Genomic DNA, 27604 nt, shown 5'->3' with positions numbered 1-27604 from the left:
AAGAAGAAGAGATTTGATTTGCTTTCATGTCTCTCCCCCTCATCTCTAAAACTGATGAGATTACAAAAAAGTCTTTCTCTGTTTTGTTCTCTCCATTAATGCTGTCTGCATTAATGTCTCATTGTTTGGTTGAGTGAGTTTTTGAAATATTACCCATGTAACTCTATTTCCACTCATTACCCATATTTGGGCAGAACATAGAAACACTCACATGGATACACAAAGTCATAAGCCATAAATTATATTCTACTGTTTCATTTCCAAACTGCAATGAATGGCAAACAATTAAAATCAAATAAGTCTGTGAAAAACTATTGCCATATTCACACAAATATTCACCCTAAAGGCTGTGATTTAGAGTCAGTGACCACAACATAATTATATATATACTGTATATAATTATGTAAATAACCATATCTCCAAAACAGATTATATGGAGGCACATACAGTAGATACATGTACACACATACTTTCTTACTACTACTACAAATACACATTTAGTTATGCTTATATGTTATAAATATATTTCATATCTATACATGTTATACGTCTACTGGCACAGCATTTAATGTCAGATATGAAACAGGTTTGCATGCCTATGCACAACATCCTCTACACATTACATAAAAACAATGCATATTTTTCCATATCTGTAAGTTAAGTATTGTAAACAATTGCTATGCTCAATGTAATATGATTAGATACACACAGCTGTCATATGCTATACATGTCTATCCTGTTGTACATTTTCTGTTTTCACTCTGGTCTTCCCCTCTTCATTTCAAAATCACTTCTGTTTGACAACTCTAAACACACTACAAGTATTCCCCTCAAAGCCAATGATTTACTTTAGGAAAGCAGTATTGGCGTAGTTCTAGTGTAGCCTGTAATCACAAGTGTGAAAATTCAAGCAGGTTTCATAACAGCAAAAGATGTAGAAATTGCAGATTGAAAAAACAGGATGAGACGAAACAGTGATTGTCCATGTACCTCCGTGTGCATGTTTCTCACTCACACAGGAGAGAAGATTCTGGTCTCTTGGTGTATAAAGAGCATCTGCCAGTCAGCCAAGTTGCCGTGGGTGACACCAACAGACCGAGCTCTGAGGCCAAGCTGACTGTTGGACCACTCCGTTGCCAAGGAGATAGTAAGTGTTGTGTCATGCATACATCTGTACTCTGTGGAGTTTAAGTTGTTTATGCAACAATTGGTAGCAATCTTAAGCATTTTGAGTTACAGGCAGCCTGGTAATTATCTAAACATGCCAGAATGTATTGGTGTGTTGCAGCTACAAGGTGTTTAAAATGTAATTATGGAATGATTAATGGGACATGCTCAAGCTGTGCTGATAATAGTGGAGGTTACTGATTTATAATAAAGCTATTATAAACCAGTAATACATAACAAATAGATCAGAACAGAATATGCAATCTATGTGAGAACTAGCACTAAGACCAGATTTGTAGATAGTGTTGCTCTGACTTAATAATACACAGTACTGGACCCAAATGGAGACCTAGTGGGAGACACAAGTGGTTCTACAAAGAGAGCGAAAAGGTCAGTAACGTTCCCAGGAGCTAAATCACACTGTGCTTTAGAGCTATCAGTAAGATCTTAAAAAGAAATTCAAACCTTACAGGGAGCCTGCACCGGAAAATGAAAACTGATGTGAGCATTGTGGATTAGCTGCATGTGCAAAAGGGACCTATGAGTAAGGCAAGATGACTAATTGAGAGAAAATATGTGCAATAATGACTTTCTCCAAGTCGACCACTGACGGAGGTGGTTTCATTTTCAAAATAATTCTCAGCTGGATGTAGAGGCACGACTGCATGCCCTCTGCGAACAGCTCATCAAAGGTTGAATCAAGAGAACACCTTCAGTCACTTTAATACAGCTCATATTATAATTCCCCTGTTGACATTGTGTGTGGCTTTTGAACAGTCGGGGGGGAGCAAAAGAAGTTTTTTATTTGATGTTAGGCTGTCTGTGATTCCTGGACAAACAGGCAACGGTACGTGAGCACACTCTCAAAGTAGTTCATAGCATGTGATCATTTTACACTGTGGAAGAATATATATAGAAAAAATGAGATGGAGAAAATGAAATGTCTCTAAGCTGAACATTATATTGGTAGATAAAGGTCGTCTTACCTATTAAGATTTCTCTATGATGCCTGTTGAACCATGGCAGTGTTGTGTCTAAAATGTCAGCACCTTGCTGAAGCAGGTCAGGTAGTACTGCATGGACAATGGAACATAAAATATAAAACAATTAAGATCATATTCTCCCATATCTTTTGTCCAAAGAAGGTCATTCGTGGCCCTCAGGAGAACTGTCTCTTCAGAACCTAAAAGGATGTTTCTAAAATTTAATTAAGACTGAATAAATTAACTGTGAGAGTTATAAAGAACCTTTGATAACAATATAATAACACCAGTCAGGAACTGAAACTTCTGACTTATGACCTCTAGAGGTTACGTACATGTTTAGACTGTTGGACAATGTCGTGTGCCTCCTGCCTCTTTCACTCCCTTCACTGTGCTTTCCTTTCTCAATGCACTGACAGGATTGACATACCTCAACATAAGAAGTGCTAGGAATCTCAGAATGATATCTGCCCACATTTACACACTTGTATTACTATTTAAATTCATTATTTTAAGTGGTAAGTGCAGTGTGTGCAATTTGCTGCAGCTTCAAGAGCTACGCATAGAAAACCTTTATACAACCTAAAAAAATCTCACTTCAAGCAAGGACGTACAGAGAATACTTAATGATACGGTAATTATCTCTCTCTTTGTAAACATCACTATACCGTTTATTGGGGTTTACATGGTCTACTGAGCTCCACCTGTCATACCTGCACATTTTACCAGTGTGGAGCCAGAGAGGGACATCCGGTTGTGTTCTGGACGATAATGTGGATGTTGTATCACACTTGTGGCACTTTCCTTGATATTTCAATGAAAGATGTTGATCAGCATACCCACATCTAAAAACTGGAATGCCTGCAGTTTAAAAAAAAGGGTGTAGTCAAACAGTAGCAGCACAAAGAAAGAAAGAAATACTACTTTGGTCTTAATTGTCTTTACTCTCCTTGTGTGGAAGAAAGCCTCTTTTTTTTCATCCCTAATCCCAGTGGAAATTAAACATTATTACTATGTCTTGGACTGTACAATACATTCCGACATTGTTAGCCAAACTTTTAGGAAGTAACAAATAGCTTTTCACAATTGGAATTTGCTGCTGATGATTTGAACAGGGTCTTAATTAAAAACCATCATGAGAACAAGAGAAAACACTTCATGCATAGAGGAGTACAAGGCGGCACATTGTTATTTTGGGGTTGCATTTGAGTGTGAAAATCACACATTACTCAATCGCACTGTGCCTATCAATCAGAGAAACAGTTGTTTTATCCTTACAAACATTAGATATCAGACACAGCAGAAGCTCTCTCTCACACACACACACACACACACTGAGAGGAGGTTTGTTGTTTCTCTTCCTGTCTATTCTTCTAATCAGTGTTGGCACACTGCTCTCTGTGGGACTTCAGGTCAACTAGAAGACACACAGATTCTGCTGCTCTATCATATTGACCAGTTTTCTTTTTTTCTAACTTATGAACCTGTGCTGTAGCACTTTGCTTCACTTTGTCCTGAACATGCGGTGCATCAGTCCTGCAGTGTGTGCTGTCAGGTCAGCGTGGATTAATTGCATCACATTCCTGATGCATCTGTTATTCTTGGCTAAATGAAACATTTCTCATTCTGAATCTGAGTGGGCTTTCACACCAGCTCATAAAAGTCAAACGGATGATGGAAACCTTATCCTAATGATGTAAAGCCACACAAGCATAAAGAATAGCTCCCATTACTAGAGGATGTTGTTGCTGTAGGACTGAAAAAACGCACACCAAAACACACACAACACACACTGTTTTCTGTCAGCCTGCACGGCAAGGTTGTCAGGGAGGCAGTTTGAAAATGGCACAGGTTGATGCGCATGTCATCATGTCAGTCACTGTCTTAATTCACCACAGGTGTCTTCAGAAAACAGCAATTTTGCCTCCCCTGGATCAGCACATCCTGATTACTGTACCTTTTTTTTTTAAGATTATTTTTTTTGGCCTTTTCAAGCTTTATTTCTGATAGAGACAGCTGAAGAGTGACAGGAATGGGAGGAGAGAGAGATGTGGAACGGCATGTGGGAAAGAGCCACAGGTCGGATTCAAACCCTGGACTTCCGCAGCAAGGACTGAGCCCTCTGTACTGAGACTGTACCTTAAGTACTTCTATCGTCAATATGGTATGTCTGATGTATGCTATTGGCATCAGTTAGCCAGTAGCCAAGGAGCTTCTTTGTTAGTTTAATATACCTCAGGCCAACTATGAGTTTTTTTACATGAACCCCTACAATTACAAAAAAAAAAGGTATTTCAGTGTATATTTTTTTCTCTGGTCTGAAACAAGTGCACCAAACTGAGTTTGAAAGCAACCTCTGTTTCTTACTTCCCACATGAATCCCCTGTTGAGAGGATTCGGAAGAGAACTGTGTGAATTCCTCGATTAAGTGGTTTTGTCTTTTGAGATTGCCTCCCTCACCCTCTCTCTTTATTTTTTTCTATCTCCTCAGACGAAATAGATTAAAACAGCATAGAGAATAAGTAACGTCGGCATCTGCTGTGAGATGTAACAAAATAACAGAGAGGTTTTGTAGAAAGTAATAACCTGTAGAGAGGGAAAGCAAACATGGATTTAATCTTTAGTGCAAGGCAGCATGATCATTACGATAATAATGCTTCATATATTATCTATTGACTGCTCATTTTTCATAGTAAAGGGAATAATAGAGTGGAGCTATGTAATCCCAGTGGACTGTGAGTGCAGATATGCGTTCTGCCTGTTTTACAGGAAGATGGTGCTGCATTTAAAACTTATATAGCTAACAGTACCATAGTCTGGCCGTCCGTCCATCCATTCATGCAGGAAACAGGAAGTGGCCTGATTCTGTCGAGGGCGCAGAACATGACAGAACACCTGCCCTCACTCGTCACCGGTGGCACACTCATTATGGTCCCTGCATCAACAATCTGGTGCCACTCTCACTAATGTCCCTTCATCACAGAGCTGCCAACATCTAAACAAACCATGATTTAATGACCCGTGACATCACATCTGTTTGTGTGTGTGGGTCTATCATGTTAGCAGTATGGCAGACACAATTACTAAAGATGGATCCTTCTGTCAGTTGGAAGGTGCCATATTCTCTTTGTCTTACTCTATTATCCACCGTGTGTGTCTGAGTGTGTGCGAGAGACAAAAAGAGAGTCATCCTCTTTCATACTGAGTGACCAAATTAACAAACTAACTTTAAAATGAAGAAGACTTTGAGGTATGTTTGTAATAGTGCTGGCCAAGACACCGGAACATGAAGCATACATTATATATTGGGCCCATTAAGGCATATTAAACATATATTAAAAATTTCACACGTGAATTGGTACTCCGTGTATGATTGATGCTTCTCATACTGTGCATGGAGCTCTGTCTCAGTAAGAGCAATGATGATTGGCTGCTATATAATGGGTTTTCATAGGCAAATGACTAATGTATTGGGCAGTCAGGGAAAGTTTTAGTATGGAGGTACTTATGTGCCTGTGTGTACGTGCATGTGCACACTTGTGTGTGTGTGTTTATGCCTGTCTTTCTGTGGTGGGCACAAGAGCAAGTAAAAATGTGACTTTCTGTGTGTGTGTGTGCTTCAGCATTAATGAAGCCCATTTCCATGGCTAGTTTAATGGCAGCCTATACAGTCACGGGCAGACAGAGAAGAATTAGTCCCATTTATTGATGTTAAAAGGGTTTGGACATCTTAATAGATGGGAATGAAAATAAATGACAGCAAATGAAGCAAAGCAGCACATATTCTGTTTTTATAATGTAATGCACCTACTATGAGATGCTTGGCCTCGTGACTGACCAGAAATGAAAACTCACAAGGTTGATTAATTAATCGGTTTGTACCCACTTGTCACTGTCCACATAGAGTGTCTATGTAATTGATGTCATTCCAACATGCTTTTAAGACATTAAGGTTCTAGTGTATGCAATTTTAAGCGTAAAGTAAAATGCATATAGAAATAAAAAATGCTATTTTACTTAATATTAATACCATTTGCACCACAATTACAAAGCTGTCATTTAACTCTTTGTTGTAAAATATTCTCCTGTTTCTCATCACTTCGTCTTACTGTTACTTTTACTATTTACTGAGTTTGTGGCAGGTCATTGTTTACCGTAACCTATGGTGGATCCTTTTCCATTTTCAGTGACAATCTGTTAAAGATCATTAGCGTTAACGTTACTATTAGTTGATGAGCAAGATGCTGATTCAGTAGACCGGGTGTCAACAGGTGTCAACAAACCTGTAAATGGACATCCAATGTTTCTGAACACTGAAACTCAACCACTTCAAGTACCCCTGAAGGAGGAAAACAATACGATGATCATAAAATTGCTTCTAATCCCCATGGTGTAATACCTGGTTATATGTGTGCCAGCATTTTACAGTCACATACGCACTTACAATTTTTAGCATAGCAATGCATTCCTTCTAATGATGATTTATATGCCAGAAATAATTTTAAAAGAAAATAAAAAAATATACTTTACTTGTTTCTCCTTCTTAGACTTTTGTCTCCTTTCGTTTCTCCATTTATATACACTTCATTGAAGGTTGATATATGAGAAGCAACTAAGGTAAGATTGATAAAGGCTTCACAGATCTCAACTGGCATATACACATTACCTGAAGATTCAAATGCTACATTTATTGTGAGTATACAGTACTTAGACCTTAGAATTGCACATCACAGATGGCTCAATTATGCACAAATGAAATGCAGGTCTCAGTGGAGTAGATTATATGCGTGCTGTGCCACAGTGCAAAACCTTTCAGATTTATATATGTAGGTTCAAGTGTTATGTTTTGAACAATGATATCTGAGCCTTGCCCTTAGGGGCAAGTCAGATGCATCACCTTCCAACATAGGGGCTGCTATCTCTCTTGTTAGATGACACTATTGTTAGTACTTTGATGAAAAGGCCTCCCAACAACTGTGCACCTGAAGTAGGTAGCAGCATAAGTTGCAAGTGGAAAAGTTTAATGAGATGGCCCAGCATGTGTTTCCTCCAACAAACTGAGTAATTAGAGCTCTAGCAGGTCTGAGATCGCAAATGTCACGATCTACAGTGAATTCACCCTGTGAGTACATCCAGGATGTGTGAGAATGAGGTTATTAATATTAGCTACTGTGGCAGTAAGAGCAGTCTATTATGCCTTATGCCTGCAGCCAACAGTATATGTGGAATTGTATGTTCAATGTGCGTTCGCATGTATTTTATATATATGCACTTGCTTATGTGTATGTGTTGAAAACGTCCTTGTTAATGACCTGAGACAGTGCAGTCAGTCAGTCACCCTTACCATCTGCCGATACTGGCACATAACCCATCTGGTCAAGCATAGACAGATGAATCATCTAGTTGGCTTCCAGACGCAAACTTCACCTCAAACATCATGTCAGCCGTTACAGTTCAGATGTTGTTGTTTTTTACATGAATCCCTCTGGTCTACTCCAGAGGTCAACAGCTGTTTTCAGTGGTTTATGCAGCACCGTGTTTCAGTGAAATTAGTTGATCGTTCCAAGAGCACACTTGTAAAGAAACCTCTTTCTGTAAATAGCATGCACTCATGAAGTGTAAAACATAATAACTATAATTTGATCATTTAAGAAGAGCCTGGGGTGCAGATGTGCTATTTTTCCATGGATCCAAAATGTACCAAAATGCATGGCAAAGCATTCAATGGTTGTTGAGAAATTTCACTGAAAGCCCTAATTCCAACCTTACGGAGGCACTACAAAGAAAGTCAGTGGATCCCCACAGTTAGCAGAATGAATCACATAGGTACCATTAATGTCTCTACCTAATGTCATAGCAGTCCACTCAATATTTGTTCAGATGCCTCAGTCCTCAGTCCAGATGCCTCAGATAGATCATAGAGCTAAACATTTGCTTGCTAAAAACTTTCCCTCGTTACGCAACTCATCTCTGTCTCTCATCTCTGTCTAGAGGATAAACATTAAAGTCTTAGGTCGACATTCAGCACAGTGCTGGTTTTCACTGTGGTTTGCTTTGTGTGGTGTATTCAGTCCTTGTATGCATTGTGAAGTGAGTGTGAAGTTTCAATATATTGGAGAACCTTTTATTAGAGGCCTTCACCAAGAAGCAGAAGACATTAAAAAATGTATCTAAACTTTGAAAGAGGAAAGAAAATGGATGTAAATCGACCATTATCCTGTTTCTCCAGTAAATTAAGCGTCTAACAATCAAGTCGCTAAACAGCAGAGGCCACAGACAACCTGAAAGAAGATCTGTGATACTCTTAGCTAACCTGTTTTGTCCACACCAGCGCACAACACAATGAGACCGAGGGTACCCAGGAGAAAAAATGACAGGATTAGAATTTCTGAATTGGCGTCACCTTGAGAGAACCAATTAGATGAGGGAAAATGGCTTGTCAAGAAAACCACTTCAGATTCCATTTGAAAACCATCTACCTTTGAAGCACCCATCGCTAACCATTGACACACTTTAGTCTTCTACATACTGTATGCATACATAAAAATGGCTTGATTTTGCACAGCAGGTGATGCATGAATGAACTGTCTGTCTTCCAAGGTTGATCTGCTTCTGTATAAACTTAATCTGCCATGCTTTTTAGCATGTCATCTGGTATTACGGTAACCCATTTTATATTTGTGATTTGTCAGTCAGGAAATACATTTATTTTCTGGGTAAATTTCAAAACATTTGTTTCAGTATGGGAGTGATAAATGTGCCACAGAACTTCGCCAAACAGTTGCATCTGTGGATCTGGCACAGGGGCAATTAGAGGTTTATGATTTGACATCCATGTTTACTCCTCTAACACTCAACACACTGTTAACCCTGTTTTCCTTTTCTTCTCACACCATGGATGTCTTTTCAGTCTTTTCAGTCTAACCTCCAGCTGCCTTCTTTTATTCTCTCTCCATCCCTCTGAAGCATGGCTCGCCTTCTGGCTGTGTTTCTATATTTTTGTGTCCTTCTTGCTTTTATGTCTTTGTCAACCGCCTTTTTAGCACAAAGTTATAAAGGTCTCATTCAGTGTATATACAAACAGATCACAGCACTTTTCTCATGTTATTTGTGTGCTGTGATGTCATTGCAGAGATGTGCTGTGAGAGATTTTATTTATGCAGTAAACACAAGCTAAGCAAATTCTGGAACATCATAGTAAACAGATCATTATTTGTTTCTGTGGCCTCTGCAGACTTCCTTCTATTTAGTCCTCAATTAACCCTGTTCAATAGTTGGCTGTGCCTCCCGCAGAGAAATGTACAGTATTCCAAGTTCAAATACACTAATCACAAAGACAGCATCAGTAGGTGGTCGCGTATGCCTGTGTCTGCGTGTGTGTGCTTGGCCGCTATCTGCCCTTGCCCCTAGTGACAGGATGTGAGGCAAGGAGGAGAGGGGAGGAGCTCAGCCCTGTCACTGGGGAGCGCTTATCGCACTGAACCAGGAGACACACACACAAACACATAGAGCTCGGTGGACATTGGTGCATACCTACACTTTAACGTAGTCACACAAACACACACACACAACACATGGGAATGCATTTGCATGCTCAAATGGGTATAAATTCACACATGACAGGAAGCAAAGTGGCACTAAACTGATAACTCAATTAATTGATTAGTCGCTTGACAAAAAATGAATCAGCAACAAATTTTAAATGACACACATTCTCTGGATCCAGCTCCAGGATCCACTGTGATATGGAGGATTTGCTGCTGTCCTTTGTTTACATGAATGGCTGGTCGAACAAAATCGGTGTGAAGATGTAATCTTGGAGACATATAGATGCGTGTCAGGTCAGACTAATTATTTAAAGTTTCATTGATAGTTACATGAATCAATTGTTGCAGTTCTTACACACACATATTTGTCTCCTGTGCTCCACTGACTTTTCATAGAGGGTTACGAGAGTGTGAGACCAATCCTCTGAGGCATCAAAGAGATCTCACCCAGTTGATACCACATTAGCCTTCACTCTTCTCCTCTTCCTTCTGCCCTCTGTGCGCCCCCCAGCTCCTCTTCGTTCTGTCACCTGCCCTCTGCATGACTTTACTCCCCTTTCTTTCCATCACTTATTCAATATTCTGTCCTCTCACCCGTGCCTGGCCTCTTTCCTCTTATTCTCCTCAGCTGTCCTTTCCACACTCTCCACTCTTCTGCTCCTCCTCCTCATTCCTGCCTCCTCTTCATCCTCCTTGAGTGATAGGAGCAAGACGGAGACATGGCAAGGCGAAAGGAGAGGAGACAGCAGAGAAGTCACCTCATCAAACCACAGTCTGATAATCCATCAGCAGCTGTTTAGCGTGCAGCTACTTTGTCTTCATTAGCAATCGCTGGTTTCGCTTCATGAAAGTCATTAGAAAAGTTGTTATCAAAAATCCTGCAACACTTTGTCCATGTACCCTTATTCCCTTCTCAGCTCCTCATTTAGAGAAAAAGAAATGGCCTCGCTCTGCTATTATGATATGATCAACTTTCTGTTGAATATTGAAGTTACAGGAAATTACAGGCTACATTAAAACCTCTGCACAGAAATGCAGTTTTAGGTGATGAAATCATTCTTACTGAGGAGATATTAAATGAGCCACATTAAACAATAGACGTGAGATAACAATGTTTTATCCAGAATAGATTGATAGCTCTTTGGAATGAAATGAAAATGGATGCGTAACCATTTGAAATGAAACCATTTCTACATTGAATTTATTCTGCAGCTTATCAGATCAGAATGTGTTACAGTGTTTGTCACAGTGCTAATGGAGGGTGCAGGAGATGCATGTGGAACGAGCTGGTGCAGAGTTGTGATTCTGTTTTTTGTTTTTTTTTCACAGATAACTACTGGAACGCTGCATCGTTTACCACCCCATCATCCTACCTGCATTTTGCTACCTTCCAGGGTGAGACCAGCGCCGACATCTCCTTCTATTTCAAGACCAGTGCACCCTACGGCGTCTTTCTGGAAAACCTGGGCAACACTGACTTCATTCGCTTGGAGCTCAAATGTAAGATGCATAAGATGTATCTTAGTGATGCTGTGTGTTTGCATTAGGGTCATATCTCTCTATGTTTGTCTCTCTTATTCTCTGTTTCACCCTAACTCCTTATCTAGCGTAATGCGATGTTTAATCCAGCATTCAGTCAGATAGACACACGGGCTGATGCAGATGCACATACCAGCCAATTGCCTTCCTGATTATGGCACACTACTTTGTGTGATTGCAAGAGAGAGCAATCATTTATTTAAGGTAATTGGTGTGTGCAATAATTATGTCCATTATGAACCTCTGTTTAACCAAATCACCCATTTTCAGGGATGACAAAACACAACCTCTCGTTTACACACACACACACACACACACACACACACACAGACAGTATCTCTCTCTTTCTTTCTCTATATTTCTGAAAACCATTATTGTAAATAGGAGCATTTATATCTCTTAAGAGTTCACCTCCATAATCTTGTTTCACCACAACACTCGAAAGCACACATCCACAGTGCTGCCAGTTAAATGTATGAATTTCACTGTTCAGTGTTTACCTGAGATGGTAACAGGAGAGGAGCACAAAACTTTTAAATACCAAACAATGTGCAGCTCTCCAGCACCCCATTTCACATTCTCTAAGTCCTCTCTGAGACTTAATGATTGACATGTCATGCAGCAGGTTTCTGTGATCCTGTTCCAGTAACTTAAATTACGACCAAGTAGCCTAGGTAGAGCTGCTCTGGTCGAGAATGTTAAAATCCCGGGCATCAAATGAATCCACAAACTGCATTGTGAAAGAGATTCCTGGCACAGCATGGCTGTCGATAGATGACTGATTGCATTTCATTGGGATTTTGAACATTTGGGGTCCCACATGGTCGCTTACCGTTTCGTGGTGGTGTGCCTGGCCTACCATTTTGTTTCAAAATGGCAATCAATGTATAGACACAACACAAAGTCGACAGATGATTTTTAAGCCAAAGTGTTTCAAAAGCCACTACACTGATTTATGTTTTATGTTTTTTTTTCCTCTTTACAGTTAAACTATCATTTACACAAAGTTAAACACACACCCATACATGCACACAGTTATTTCTGCAGGAAAAGAAACTGTGCTGACAATGTACATACAAGTACAGTGACGAGTTTGCCAAAAGGGGGTTGGTATTTGTCTTCCAAATGTGCACAAAACACACACACAAAGATACAGTAAGTCTCTAGTCTGTCACAGTTGCACAGCAGGCCAGAGGAGATAGGGAGTGTGTATGTGTATGTGTGTCTCCCGAGGCTTTATAAATGCCCCCACATCGATTTCCTCTCGCCTCTCCCTTGCTATCATCTTGCATTATGCCCTAAAGCACACGTTTAGATACACAACCGCAAAACAACTTGCATGCACACAAACATACGCTCACACACATCAGCTCACACATAATCTCTGCCCTCTCGCTGGTGCAAAAACTGTATCTGCCACAATCCCGTCAGGGCATGAAATGACTAGCGTTAGGCCAGAATAGCGTAGCTTTGCTATTGCAGGAGCTCAAAGAACATACACACACTTGCAGATACACACACATGACCTTGTACAAAGCATACATTGACCTTAGCAGATGCAGGTGGACACTATTCCTCTTTGAATTTTAATGATAAGACGAAGGCCAAGACACATTTGAGAGACAGCATTGAAGACGTTTTTAGAACCATGCGTACTGGACTGGTAACAGGATTGAGGACACATAGAAAGGTCCCCTAATACAGAAATGTTTCACTTCTGGGGTGCTCTGAAGCTCAGTGGAAAATATGTATGTGACATGTTTTGAGCCCTTAAGAGGCTGCAACTTCAGGGATAGTCAAGCCCAGAGGTTATAAATGTTTTCAGTCTGGGATCCAGTTGAAAAATGTGCTTTCCCACTTCAGAACTTGGCTTAGAAAATTGTATTATTGCCTTTTTATGTGAAGACCAGATAGACACAAAGTTTACATCTGAAGTTTAGCCGTGCTCTATGCAGCTTTAGCCTCTTAAAGTTGTTGGATGTCCTTCTGACATGTTGAACAATATCTAATTAGCAAAGAAACAAGGCTCCAGTGTTTCTTTAAGACTTTTGTTCAAAACAAACTGTCAGAAGTTTATCTCATTATATCTGTTTGCTTGTCTGTGTGTCTATGTCCAAACTGAGGAATATTCAGGATTCTTTGCATAGTGAGCATGCAAGTTTTTCCGCCGATAAGCATAAAAATGTGTTATCTGTTTGTCACAAAGACACGCTTAGCTTCTGAGAAGTTTCTTTAAATCTTGTTTCAGCATCAACAGCAGCAGGTTTGCACTCTGAATTTGGCTCGCTTTAAATAGAGTTTTCCTCCTTAAATGGGCCAGACTGTTTTTTGGAGTGAAAAGCACAGAGCAAAAAGGCAAACAGACAAACAACAAAGAATTAGCAAGTATAAGAGGAAAGAGATCGAAGAGATAATACACTGCCAGGCAGCTGAAAATAGACGAACGGCAAAATGAAACTTAACATTAGACAAACACACACCCACATATATGCACACCAAGACAAGCAAGTAATCTTTCACACAAAGACACGCACACAATACACAATTTCTTTCACTATTTATCATTGTTTGGTTTTGCTGTGCTGACGCATAATTTAGGACTTGGCTCTTTCAGCCTCGATATTAAAAGACTAATAGAAAAACAAATAGCGAAAAATAAAAAGCTCTGCTGGGGTTTCTTTGGGCCAACGTGCAAGAATATCTCACACGCACAAAATTACAACTCACGCACAATCAACACTTATGACATCCATCACCTCTATGCAAACAGATGAGACAAGCTCTGTGCTCTGTGACCACTTTAGTTTTCATTCCTGCCTGTGGACAGAGTATAAAAAGTTGCAGGGCATCCATCTTGCTTTACAGTGCTAAAACAACACACATATAATCAAACACACACATGCCATTCAGCGTTGCTATAGCGGCAGTGCTTTAGTTTGTTTCTGTTGTGATATTCTGATATATGTTTGGCTTTCTTTCAGCATTTAAAATAACTGATGTGGCTCTTCCCAGCCCCGCAGACCTGCTCTGTGCATACAGGCATCATTAATTCAGTGTACTAAAGCCTGTCAGAGAGCTTATACTCAGTGTCTCACTGTGTGTGCATACATCTATTTGTCTGCACGCTGCTGTGTGTTGCGGTTGAGTTGAATGTTTAAGCACTTCTTCAGATTTATCTTGTGGGTCAGTGCGCTCAGCACATCCAGACAGGCTTGTGCTGAGATGATTTCTGGCGTCTTTGCGTCTCTTCTAAGTGGAAATGATAATGTCCACAAAAAAAAGGACTCAAGGGAGAAAGTGAAGAAGGAAGAGAGGATGACAGGGAAGGCAAAGTAACTAATAAGACTGCCAGGAGATGGGCAAGTGAATGAAAGAAAGCAAGCAGAAAAGAAAGAAGTAATACACAGGGAAGGCAGGATAGACTCAGGGGACCGATGGATAAAAAGAGGAAATGAAAGAACAAGCAAACAAAAGAACAAAGTAGTGAGAGAGGAAATTTAAAAAAATAAATGTGTACTGTAGGAGAAATGCAAGAGTCAGAAGAAGGGAATAAAGTGAAAAATGATAATTAGATGAAAGCAATATAAAAATCCCGGCATATTGATTTTGCAAAGTGGAAGAAGAAAGTTCATTTCCCCATTGACCACTACATAAAATGATCAACTCTAATATCTGAGCCTAATAAAGCCATAATGAAGCAGCAACATATAGAGCTATGAACTGGATATTTATCATCTCTAAGACTGCAGCACACTGATGCCAATAACCGCCATATGGCACCACCCAGAATATATAGCTTTTATACAGCAGTCTCACAGTAGTACCAAACGTTAAGAAAAGAGTCAAACTGGGTTTTAATTTGACAGTTACAAATCATCGTTCAAGCAACAGAAATAATTCCCTCATTGTTTTTTCATTGTTGCTTCATTCCTTTCATGGGTCAAAGCAAAAAGATTCCTCTGACATTTTGCAGTGACAAGCATTAATTGAACATTGCTCATCCACACACAATGGAAATGTTGTGAAAACGACGCCATATTAACTCTGACTGAAACTGAATCAGCTGTCTCGCAGAGATGAGAGAAGTGCCACAGCTTTAAGATTTATATATTTACATTATCTTACGTGTCTCGTTAGTAGAGTCTTAGAATAAATGTTTTAATATCTGGCCATGTCGGGATTATTTGCTTCACTGTATCAAGTTGAGATGGAGTTGGAAATAAGAGTACACACACATCTAGACACATGAACACACAGTTTATAAATTGATCACTGTTCCCTGCAGAGAGGTTAAAAGCAATCAGACACTGACCTCACCAATGCAGTAGCTAAAACATCTGGAATGGGCAGGCGGACGGCTGAAACACCAACACACACACACACACACACACACACACACACACACACACTGTAATTCAGAACTATTGATGAACGGTTGACCTGTAATGGTCATAAAAGATATAACAGTGCCCCCTGTTGGTTTCATAAAATATTAGGCTGCGGAGCTATAGAGTAGCAGTAAACTTTATGGCATTTCAACTTCCTTAATTCCCCATAACATATCCCAGACACACACACTCACATCCCCTCCACAGAAGAACACACATAGATCCACTTACTTTGAGATAATGAAAATAAATCATGCAGAAAAACAAGGCCATCTCGTTCTTTGACTTTTTTTTTATTACTAATTTTCCTTCTTTCTCCTTCTCTTTGTTCATTTACTCACTCGTTTATCTTCAGCTCTTTTATTCCTCTCACTACTTGGCTGTGCTTTCTCCAATAAAACTAGGAAAACCTTTAAAAGTTCGAGAAAATCAAAAAGAAACACATGGAAACTGCTGCGATACAACTTTATGTCATGCAAAATCAACAGTTCCTGGCATCTATTGACTGTCTGTGAGATTAGTCCTGTCCAAAGCTGCGAGCAGTCGTGTATTGCAAAGCTGAAATCTATACAAGCCAAATGAATGGCCTTGAAACAAATGAGCCATTAGATTAGAAATTGAACGCATATTTACCTGCAGAGTGACAGAACAGGGAGTTATGGGTTTTAGAAACTTGATTCTTTTTCTCACACTCTGCAGCTACTAAAGTCGTCTCCTTCTCCTTCGACGTCGGAAACGGACCTGTGGAGTTAACGGTGCATTCGGCCACACCTCTCAATGATGACCAATGGCATCGGGTGATGGCCGAGCGAAACGTCAAAGAGGCAGTCCTTCAGTTGGATCAGACATATCGAGCATCTCAGCTGGCTCCTGCACAGGGACACACGCGGCTAGAGCTGTTCAGCCAGCTCTACGTGGGTAAGACACACATATACACACACACACACACAATTAACAACCCATATGTGCAAGAATGACACCTTTGATTGCAATTTGTACATTTAATATCCGCTTTGTGTAGGAGGGACACTCACAGAGACAAACACACCATAATTATGAGCTCTTATGTGTGAAAAGTAAATTCATAAGTACACATCATTCATGTAATTGGAGTGAATTAAAAAAAAACGCAGACATCCATTATGAGGAACATTGTTTCGAAAGTTGAAGATGTAAGCCTTTACTGGAAATTACTGGGTTCTCTCTTAAGAGACTTCAGTCCAGATTAGTCACAGCTACTGCTAATTAAGTTAATGCTAATCCATTACACACACACACATCAATTTTCTATTTTAGAATATGCACACACGTGGAAACACAGACGCACGTGTCCTCAGAAACTCATTTGTGTAAGTGATCAGAGTTTTAGTAAAGTTAAAACTCTTTGCTGGCTGTGACTAAAACTAGCTTAATTCACTTACAATGTAGAGGTCATTTCTTTCATACTTTGACTTTATATTTCTTTGGATTATTGCACAAAGAGGATATCAACCCACTGACTATCTCTCTCCCACACACATACATTGTACATCAGTTATCGTAAAAATCAAGCCCTTAATATCACACTAATTACGCCTACATTTTATTAAAGAGGTCTGGTTTTCTTCTCTCCACACAATGACTTTCATCAAGAGTTCAAATGGCAGAAGATCTGTCTAGATTTCTGTCTATGCTTTCACTTGTCTGTCTCTTTCTACCTTTTGTGCTGAGCTGTCAATACTCTCAGGCTAAAATAGTTTCAGGGATTTGCGAATAAAAGGAAAATTGCTGAGCCGGATCACAGAGTTCCTACTGTCTCATGGAAAAAGTTCTGCCCAAAGGAGATTGTTCCAAATTCCAATCAGGCATCCCAATGTGATAGCCTTACCCGCCCTGATCCCCATTTATAATATAATTTCATCGGCTCATCACTTTTGCTGATTCGAACGCTGCTGAAACATCATCACCTTATCATGTCCCAATTTGCCTCTCAGTGTATTTCTACTTTCATTTAGTGAAATGGAAAGGGGCGAGAGAGGTTTCGTCACAGCCAGGCTCGCGGCTATGAAACCGAGAACATAATGGCTTCCAGATAGTGCCTCAGCCGTCACCTCATTTGCATGTGTGTATTCTTGCTTTTCTGTCAAAGGTAGCCAGGAAAAGGTTCAGGTCTGCTGTGTGTGTGACACACAGGAGGTAGTGAAAGAAGGACGGAAAGCAAAGGAAGACTTGTATACAACAGCCACTGAGGTGACAGCACCTTCTCATATCTGATCTCTAATCCCTGCTTAATCCTCATTTGAGGATTGCTTTGGGAAGTTACAGTCCAACACACAGGAAGTGAGACAACCACTAAAGGGAAGTGGTTTAGATTTGGCCTCTGACATCCAGAAAAGATAGAGATCATTCTGTTTGATGAAGAGATTTGGAAAAGAGTGAGGAGAGCCTTGCAGACATCAAGATTTTGTCTGAACTCGCCTGATTCTTCCTTTATACATCCTCTACCTCTTCACATGTTGTCTCTGATTGATATAGCTATTTGGAAAAAAAAAACAGTGCAATCCAGAAACCTAAAAATAATTTAAAAAAATGATATAAAAAAACATGTGTTTGTTTGATTTCACATAAACACACAGTGGGGACATCCAACAGGGAGCTTTATTTTTCTCACCTTGTTCTCATGTCTGTTTCTGTATCATCTCCTTCTCTCTTCTCTCTTACTGAATCAATATGCTCCTCATCAAGCATTTGATTGCTTTAGTGTTTACTGCACAGTGGCTCATTTGCTCTAATGGCCTTGAGAGTAAATGTTACACCATCAGCCTGCTGTCATTTACTTCACACTGTTAACTTTTAGCTCCCCGATTCACTTCATACATGCACATAACTATAAATCATGCTGCATTTTATTCATTTAAAGCCACCATCTGTTCTTTTGATTTCCCTCTTGATTAATGTTCACAATCACACACGTTTATTTATGATTTTGCATGTTTTTCCTCAATTCTCTCACGGTTGGGTTGTTCTGTCTTTTCTATTTCGTTTTTCTTTTTCCTTGCCTGTGTCTTCATGGATCGACATCTTGCTTGTTGCTGCTCACTGCATGTGTGTGACACCTGTCACAGGGAAACCAGCATCGCTCACCTGCCGAGACAGTAGGTAACATTTAATGAGTACAATGAAACATCTCCTTGACATTGATGCAGACATGGCAACACAGTTACACGCCAACATACATGTATAAAGACTTCAGCTGCGGTTCAAATAGAGTGCGTTTTGTTGCACCTGATTTTTTTTTTTTGCAGCGGTGATTAAAATTTATCCACGATTAATCTTTTGAAACGCGACTCCTTGTGCTCTTATGCTGCTATTTTCTTTTTGATTTATACTATACATTAACACACAGGTGTGAGGAATTACTGGAGACTCAAGCTTATTGCAATACACAAGAACATTTTCCATGCAGGTATCCATCAGAAGCAAACCCATTATGGACCTTTAAGAGAGATAGTTGGCCGTAAACCAACATATATATATATATAAAGCACAGGGCTGGTAAAATGGAATTTATATGATAATATCTCCCTGGAAATTCCAGTAGGTTAGGAAGGCTTTGGAAATGACATTTAGACTCAAACCAATACAAATGGCACCCTAAAGTAATAAACATAGAATGGGTAAGCACTGTTCTACGGATCCCTTCAGTGTTGAGCAGCAGACAGACAAACAGAAAAAATGGGACATACCACCATTCTACTAACCTACTTATACAATGATACTGTAATAATGAAAACCAGTACAGCTGATGTAGACCTAAATGAACTGATCCACATAAATGTACAGGCATACTAGAGTGTATTTAAGTGCAGGTTTATTCATTAGTTCATTACTCAGTTATGTAGAATCCACACCAACATACACAAATACACACTTCACTGTGTGAAAGTCAAAAGGGTCACGTTTTACGACTCCTCTTTTAATTAGGAATTTAGCTTTGGATTCCATATTGTGCGTGAGTGTGTGTGCACTTGATATATACTAATGTGCGTTAAATGTTTCCTCATTAGCACATCATTACATGGTAACATAAATGTGAGCCACACACATCACACCCACGAATAAGTAGGTGCCAACACATGCTACTTGTGTTACTTTTAGAATAGAATAGAATAGAACAGAATAGAATAGAATAGATACGTTATTGATCCCTCAAGGGGAAATTCTTTTTTTCAGTCGTCTTTTTTTACATGCATTTATCTCGAAATACAACCACTCACGCAAAGGGTGGGGTTCAGTGCCTTGCTCAAAGGCACCTCGGCAGTGCCCAGGAGGTGAACTGACACTTCTCCAGCTACCAGTTCACCTATTATTACTTATTGGACTGAATTTCTGTTTGTCAGTATTTCTGCGTCACGTACTGATATACTCAATTATGTAGTTAACAGTTAACAGTAACTTCACTCTCAAAGATGACAGTAACTGTAAATATAGTATAATTTACATTTGGAGATGAAATTATTGTACATAATAAAACATCTAAAAAAATACAAAGAACAAAACCTACTTACCTGAATATTGCAATTTTTGCCACTACATTCATCCATACCAATATATCTGTGATTAACCAAAATTGACTTCAGTCAGTGTTAGTCAGGCTTTATTACACGCTGTTTGTGAGCTGTCCAAAAAACTGTGTGCACGTGTGTCTGTACCTGTGTACGTGTCCACCCTGGTCTCTGCAGACCTCAGAGCCTGCTGTCCGTTTAATCAGAGACTGATTTAGACCTGGGTAAACAGGTGGCAGAAACCTCCAGCCAATCAGTGGTACAAAATAGATTAATTAACAGGTCTACTAAAAGTCAAATCCATTGTGGGAATGGAAAGTGGAGAAAGCTTGTGAAACCCCAGCTGCATGCTGATGTGAATAACGTAGTAGCTGCATAAACTCCAAGTATGTATTAGTAATGGTATTATATCTGGGTGGTACCTTTGTGGTTAAGCTAGCAGATGTGTGTGTGTGTGTGTGTGTGTGTGTGTGTGTGTGTGTGTGAGAGAATGCAACTTTTGAGGGAGGAAACTTTGTGTGTGTGTTCAAGCCTCCTTAACATGTCTTCTTGAATCCAAAGGATGCAATTGAGAGATTTTAATAACTGAAATGCCCCTCGGCTCTTGTTGATGACAGTGTGTGCGTTCGTGTGTACACACTCATGTTTATCCACGGGTGCACTTATGTACGTTTGAATCTATACCTGTGGGTGTATGTTTATGAGTGTGTTTATTGCTATAGTCATTTAGGTTCACATTAATCTATTTAACACCCCTACTCTGTCCAAGTTAATGGGTAGTTAGACTGTAATGGTGCAAGGCCAGAATGACGATGGAAGCACTTTAGAGGAATGGCTATTGACACCCCAAGGCTAAGCATTAATGCTTGTATTGACTCATTCAAGTCAGGTGTGCTGTGTGTGGTGTGTTTTAAATGCGCGTGTTTGTCTGTTGTACGTAGTTCACGTGCTTTCAGGCATCCATTTGCGCGTGTATGCGTGTGAGATGTTCATTAAGGCACAATGTTCATTAGGCTGTTTTAATTAGTGAAGAAATCAAACGAGTTGAAGGTTGTTTCAAGAACGGCGTCACAGTCGGAGCGATTAACGTGACATCAGTGGCTTCCTCTAGGCGTTAGGATATTAACGTTTCTAAAAGAGATGAAAACAGCCTCTTGCATTCAAAATGACTTCTGTGACCCTGGCTCCTACTTATCCTCCCTTCCTTCTCTTTTTTTGTTATCTTTCCTATCTCCCAATGCTACATATCCTTGCTACACTGATGCTACCTTCCCTCGTTCCTCAGGTGCTGCAGGAGGGCAGAGGGGGTTCCTGGGCTGTATCCGAGCCCTGCGGATGAACGGCATCACCCTCGACCTGGAAGAGAGAGCTAAGGTCACACCTGGAGTCAAGCCAGGTTGCCAAGGCCACTGCACCAGTTTTGGGATGTACTGCCGGAATGGAGGGAAGTGCATGGAGAAATACAACGGCTATTTGTGTGACTGCACAGCCACTGCCTATGACGGCCCGTTCTGCACTAGAGGTGAGATGCATTTTAGGAGAGACAACTTCAGTCTCTAATTAAACAGGTAGATCATGGGACTATAAATGCCACTAAAAGTGTGTCAGACTGATTTTCTATTCAAAACTTCAGTTGCAAGACAGATCTATTCCTCCCTCTGCGGGCTTTCAGGTATTTTAATGTCAGATTTTATTTCTCTCTGCCAGCACCACAGGGTTTTTTGCAATCCTATATCTAACAGTAGCAGATAACTGAATATTTCTTTCCTTCATTCCCAGGCACCATTATGAAACCATGTTATCAATGGCATAGTAACTCTTTAGTTCACAAAACCAGAGTCTAATAGCAGTAGTTTAGCTGCTGGAGTAGTTGTGTTTCTACAAGTTTCATTGCCTGACAGCCCACTGTGATTTTTGCTGCGCTCTGTGATTTCCCTCACTTCCCATTCAGTGTGGAGGTGTTGGTGTTGAAAGTGTTTGGGCTTATGATAAAAGGCATCGATCGAGAGTCATATTGTGCTTACCCACCAATTCCCCCTGACTTTAGATGCACCCACTGAATGATAAAACTCTGCAAATACAGAGCTGAGAGATCAAACTAAAAAACAAAAATGCAAGTCACTTCACTAAGCGGTGGGTATCTTTAGGTTTTTGAAGTTCAGAGATGAGAAATGTCACACTCTAGCTCCTGCATTGTGGCACATTGCTAAAACATTGTGTATTTTTCACAGGGATTCATTAGATACCGCATTAAAGTTTGACTTCCCGAAACAAGTTTTAATAAAATGCTCTGGGGAGAAGAGCAGCAGTGCTGTCAGAGGCTTTCTGCTAGCTCCCAGTCAGAGAGTTGATCCCCGACACGTGAATTAATTTGTTTCCTAAGCCGAATAGTGTTTTTCCCCTGTGCTTGTGGCAGGGGGGTGACAAGATGACAGAAAAGCAAAGTGTGTGTGTGTATGTGTGCGTGTGCGCGTGCTAGGGAAGAGGGTGACAGTGTGTGGTGATATGTTAGTGTAAGACATGAGAAGACCTCCTCTGAATCCTGTCATAACCAATCAGGCATTTCAGGATTTAGAGAATAGAGATTACTGTCTGTGTAAGAGTGTTTGTGTGTGTGTGTGTGTGTGTGTGTGTGTGTGTGTGTGGTGTGTGTGTGTTTGTATGTCAGAAAAAGAGAGAGAGAGGCAAAGAAAGGGAGAGAGCACACCCTTGTGTCTGTTTATTTCTGTGCATGACATGTGGCTCTCTTCTTCCTTCTTCTGCCTTCTCTTTTTTTCCCTTCTCACCCATCTCTGCTTCCAGTTCTCCTCTTCTTTGTTTTTCTGTTTTCTCCTCCCTTTGGTCCCCTATTTCCATCATTCCTCTCACATGTACCTTCTTCCCTCATCTCGTTTCTCATCTCGATTCTCCCTACTGTCCTTTTCATTGACAATTCACGCCTTCCTCTTCTTGCTTCTTTGTGCTACTCCATCTTCTCCATCCTCGCTTTTCTCTTCTCCTGTTCTGCTTCTTTCCTTCAACTCCTTTCCGTATTCCTCCCTTCTATTCCCCTCATTCATCTCTGAATCTACCCTTCCTCCTCATTTCTCCTTTTTCCTCCCCCCCCCCCTTTGCTGCCCTTTCCTCATTTATACGTTACATTATACATACATAATCCATTTATACATTTATACATGGTCTACCTTTTTTTTTTTAAACTCCCCTCCAAATTTTTGTTTCTTCCTAACCGCTTTTCTTTTCTCATTTCTTTTCCGGGCTTCTCCCAGTTGCCCCTCTCCTGTTTTATTTTTCAAATTTCTCCCCCTCTCTCTCTTTAATCCCCCTCCCTCCCTCCTTGCTAGTCTCCCAGTGAGTGAAAAATGCATGAAGCCAGCCATAATTGCATAGTGCATTTCCATTGTATCCATATTTACACACTGCTCAGGGGACCCCGTAGTAGTAGTAGTAGTATTATTATACACCCTCGTTCTTCTTTTCTGCCCTTGAGGGTCATAGTGTGCACATGTACGTGGACACACACATACATAGATACCTGTAAAGGATTGCATGCTTGCACAAATTCCCTTTCCAAAATTTCTTCATGTGCTGACATAAAACACACGCACACACATCAAGAGTCTCTACCCTGGAGCAGGGTTTTCTCATTCCCTCTTATGCTTTCAGACAGTTGTGTGTGTAGCTGCTGAGGCTCTGGGCAGATAGTCAGTCTCTCTCCTTTTTTTCACAGCAGGGCAGTGAAGCCTGAGACAGGTTACAGATAGTCTCCATATAATCTACAGTTTGTATGAATAAAGATACAATTTAAGAGAGCTTTTTAAGTGAACAAGATGGCAAGATTGGGGCTGGTTGCACAAGCTCTTTGTTAAGTTCAAGCCTAGTCCTTATAAGTTTGCTAAGCGGAGATTTTCACACCACCTGATGAAAACAGGTTGCACCTAAGTGTAATGCCATTGTGATATCTCCCACTGACATAATGGTTTTCACCATATTGTTTGTTTTGGCGCTTTTTAAGCTGTGCTTAGTCTTAGATCACCTTCTAGCAGGACATAATGCTGGCCTGCCAAGCTACAAACCTTCACATATTACAGCTAAACAATAGGTTTGTGAAAACAGTTGAGGCAAGAAATCGGTAGTGCAGTAACAGATTCATATTTCATCAATATTGCATAGTTTTACAGTTTGATCTGAATTCCCTCTGCTTTCCACTGTATGGACTCCCTGAGAATGACTTGTCAATCACAAGTTAGCCACACCCTAAAGCATTTCCTGCTTTATCCTCTATTTTACTCTAAATGGGACCATAATTTACAAAGTGAACATCATGCTGTATGTAAGAAGATTTGAAACTAGCGGCCATCATCTCATTAGAAAACTGTTTACCTAAGTCATAAATCAAGTGACAAATAGGGTCATTTTTCCGTTGCAGTCAATGCAAATGCATTTGTTTTTGCAATCAGTGGTTGCTGGTCATTAGGATGACTGCAGGTTTAAAGGCATAAAGATGTCTATGGACATAAAATATCTGACATGACACTAAAGAAATATATATGAAATTATCCTAAATTACGACATAAGGTGGTGAGATTTTTAAATAATCTTTATCCAAGGAAAACTGCAATGGTCATATAACATTAGCTGGATTGGCGTAATCAGATATTTCTCACTCACTCTAAAATGCTTGAATGCTTTAAGCTTGTCTCACCTGACACAAAACGCTGTTTGATTATGATGTACTGCATTAAAAATGATTTTTCTTTTCATTTCACAAAAGTAAACATTGACCACAAAAATGGTAGCATAATTAGATACTTCACACTCATTTTAACTGTATGATTGTTAATACTCTACTATATACTGTTGTGACACGCTTACTGCCACTAGGGTTCTCTCAGCACAAAGAGTCAGAGTCCAAAGCCCGTTTCTTAGGGATCTTTATTGATTTCGGCTTATTCCATCAATTCCAGACACTCTGCAGCCGTTCGCAGGCCTCTTGCTGCCGTCTGCTGTGTGTCTCTCGACTTCTGCCCGTCCTCCCTTCCCTGGTCCAGCACGCTCAGCACATGTTGGAAAGAGGGAGAGTGATTAGACAGTTGGCTACAGGTGTGCACCCCCCCGGCACCGCCCTCCTGAGCCCTCTCCACACCTCTCTCCTGCAGCTGATGTACCATGCCCCCCTCCACAACTATATATATACATATACTATATATTTTTTCGTGTATTTCATGTGTGCATAACTTGATTTAATTTGCAGTAAACCGCTAGTGTGAAAGTTGCTAAGAAGTTATAAAGGACCTTATGGATTATGACCCAATCCAGCAAGTGTGAAATTGGAACTATAACAGAAGCAGTATTGCTTTTGAACAGTACAATCACAGGAGGTTAAACAAACAATGAGCTTATAAGTTGTGAGGTATGAAGCAAGCTATTTTTGTCCTCTGTCAATAGATATTGTGGTTTGTTTTGTTGATTTGATTTAAGGAATTCAAAGAAGCATGCTGCTCTGATGGCAATACTGCATTTTGTCTAATTTAAGTCTGATTCAGTTAATACCCAGTAGCATGGCTCTTGGCAGACAGTGAACAATCCAGCCACATTAGAAAATGAAGTGAGAAGCAGGCTATTTGAAAACCTCACAAGCTCTCTAGCTGGTTAACACAGAACAATTGCTAAAATGGGTCTCTCCAGACTTCCAAAGCTTGAAACTATAACACAGCAGAACAGAGGATAAAATTGTGGTGTAGCTGAATAGAGGCAAGGTTTACGCCAATAGCAGTCAGAGGACTTGCCCATTTTCTAGTAATAAGCCTTCCATTAAATTTAAGTAATGTAGCTTGAAGTATTTATTGTACTGTGTCCGATGGGAGACGATGGGTGAAGTGAAGCTTTAAAATAAGATGCATAAATGTGTTCACTTAGTATTCTTCACGCGTATTGGGTTTAGATATATATTTTCACTAGTGCAGCTGAGAAAAGGCAAACATTTCAAGAAATATTCCATTGCCTTTACACGCACACACTACCCTAGACTCAGTTCTCTTTCATTTCAGGCAAATTGTGGCTTATATCTCCTTTATAACTGACACACGGACAATGTGCATGCATGTACATACACACACAATGAACACAAACAAGAAGGATAATAAAAGTATGGAAGAAATTTAGATCCTTTCGTCGCAACACTTGATTACACAAATTAATAAGTCTCCTGGACTGGCTGGAATATGTCATTAGGTCTTGTTGTACAGGTAAACAATGCATGTTTGGTTTCATATGCTGGAGCACAGCAATTTAACACCCACTTTACTACACCTCATGAACACAGCCATATTTATGTGTGTGTCTGGCAATATGTCTACCCTCTTGTTTCTTGGCAATGTGTGAGTTTCCCTGTGGCTTCTTTCTGATGGAAGGGGGATTATTTCTTTTTCTTTCTTCTTTGCTTTGTGATGCATAGATGTACAATTCAACTGTTTGTAGTGCAATAAAAACAAAATCTCTGTCTTAATTTGTGTCTTATGTTCACCTGCTTGCATTACCTGTGTGTTTATACATTTTTTCCTGTTTTCTTTTATCATCTCATCCAGATGTTGGGGGTTTCTTTGAGGCAGGAACGTTGGTCAAGTACAACTTCCTGCCTGAAGCAGTTGCGGGAGCCAGTAGGGACACAAAGATTGTGACCCACGAGCTGACGCCACATGAAGTGAATCTAACAAAGGAGGAAGTGGCCTTTAGTTTCAGCACATCCAATGCTCCAGCTATTCTGATGTATGTCAGCTCCAAGACGCAGGACTATCTGGCTGTTGTTTTAAGGCAGAATGGTAAGATCCATCCTCCATTTGCACAAGTTATCATTACTCACTACTGAGAAGTTTGCTTGCAGTGACTTGTTAGTGCTGCCAAGTACTTCTTCTTTATATATTTATAGATTTCTGGGGGACATTTCCTTTTATTTAGGACAGTGACAGTAGAGAGAGACAGGAAGGGCAGGGCAGACACAGGGGATGACATGCAGGCTGTCCTTGCAGCACCGTTTGGAAAGTTCTATAATCTCCAAAAATCCTCTTCAGTCTGTGGCCTCCCCCTGAGCAGATGGCAGGATACAAATTGCTTTGATAAATTAGAATATACAGTAAATTTGCAGTGCCATCTAGCGTTTCAGCAACTAATGTGCACCATCACCAAAATAAAGCTACAAAACACATTGTCAGGGCGTGCTGCTAGAAGTTCTTGCCCCCCCCTGCACTGTCAGGCCTTCGAGACAAGAAATATCTATAAAGTCCTGTCAAGCCACAAGCCCATTTAATCATTTAATCACCACTCTTTCTTACCTCTGCTTACACTGTCACTTCAAAGAAGGAAAGTAAATCTTGGCCTTGAGTTTAATCAGGATATGTTTGGAAGAAAGAAAATATCAGAATAAACAACATTTATTTAGT

The 27604-nt window shown here is 40.1% G+C and overlaps 1 protein-coding gene across 1 annotated transcript in view; it reads left to right on the top strand.

The window, feature by feature from the left end:
* The window catches only part of cntnap2a (contactin associated protein 2a), a 280488-nt gene that overhangs the window by 231187 nt on the left and 21697 nt on the right, over positions 1–27604 (top strand). The window contains exons 17-21 of the mRNA XM_027274194.1: positions 1020–1147; positions 11027–11197; positions 16324–16542; positions 21454–21690; positions 26753–26986. Coding sequence (XP_027129995.1) covers positions 1020–1147; positions 11027–11197; positions 16324–16542; positions 21454–21690; positions 26753–26986 — 989 coding nt within the window. The remainder of the gene's footprint in view (positions 1–1019; positions 1148–11026; positions 11198–16323; positions 16543–21453; positions 21691–26752; positions 26987–27604) is intronic.

This window comes from Larimichthys crocea, chromosome XXIII, assembly GCF_000972845.2.
Source record: "Larimichthys crocea isolate SSNF chromosome XXIII, L_crocea_2.0, whole genome shotgun sequence".
Lineage (NCBI taxonomy): Eukaryota > Metazoa > Chordata > Actinopteri > Sciaenidae > Larimichthys > Larimichthys crocea.
This window is presented reverse-complemented; position numbering and strand designations above follow the sequence as displayed.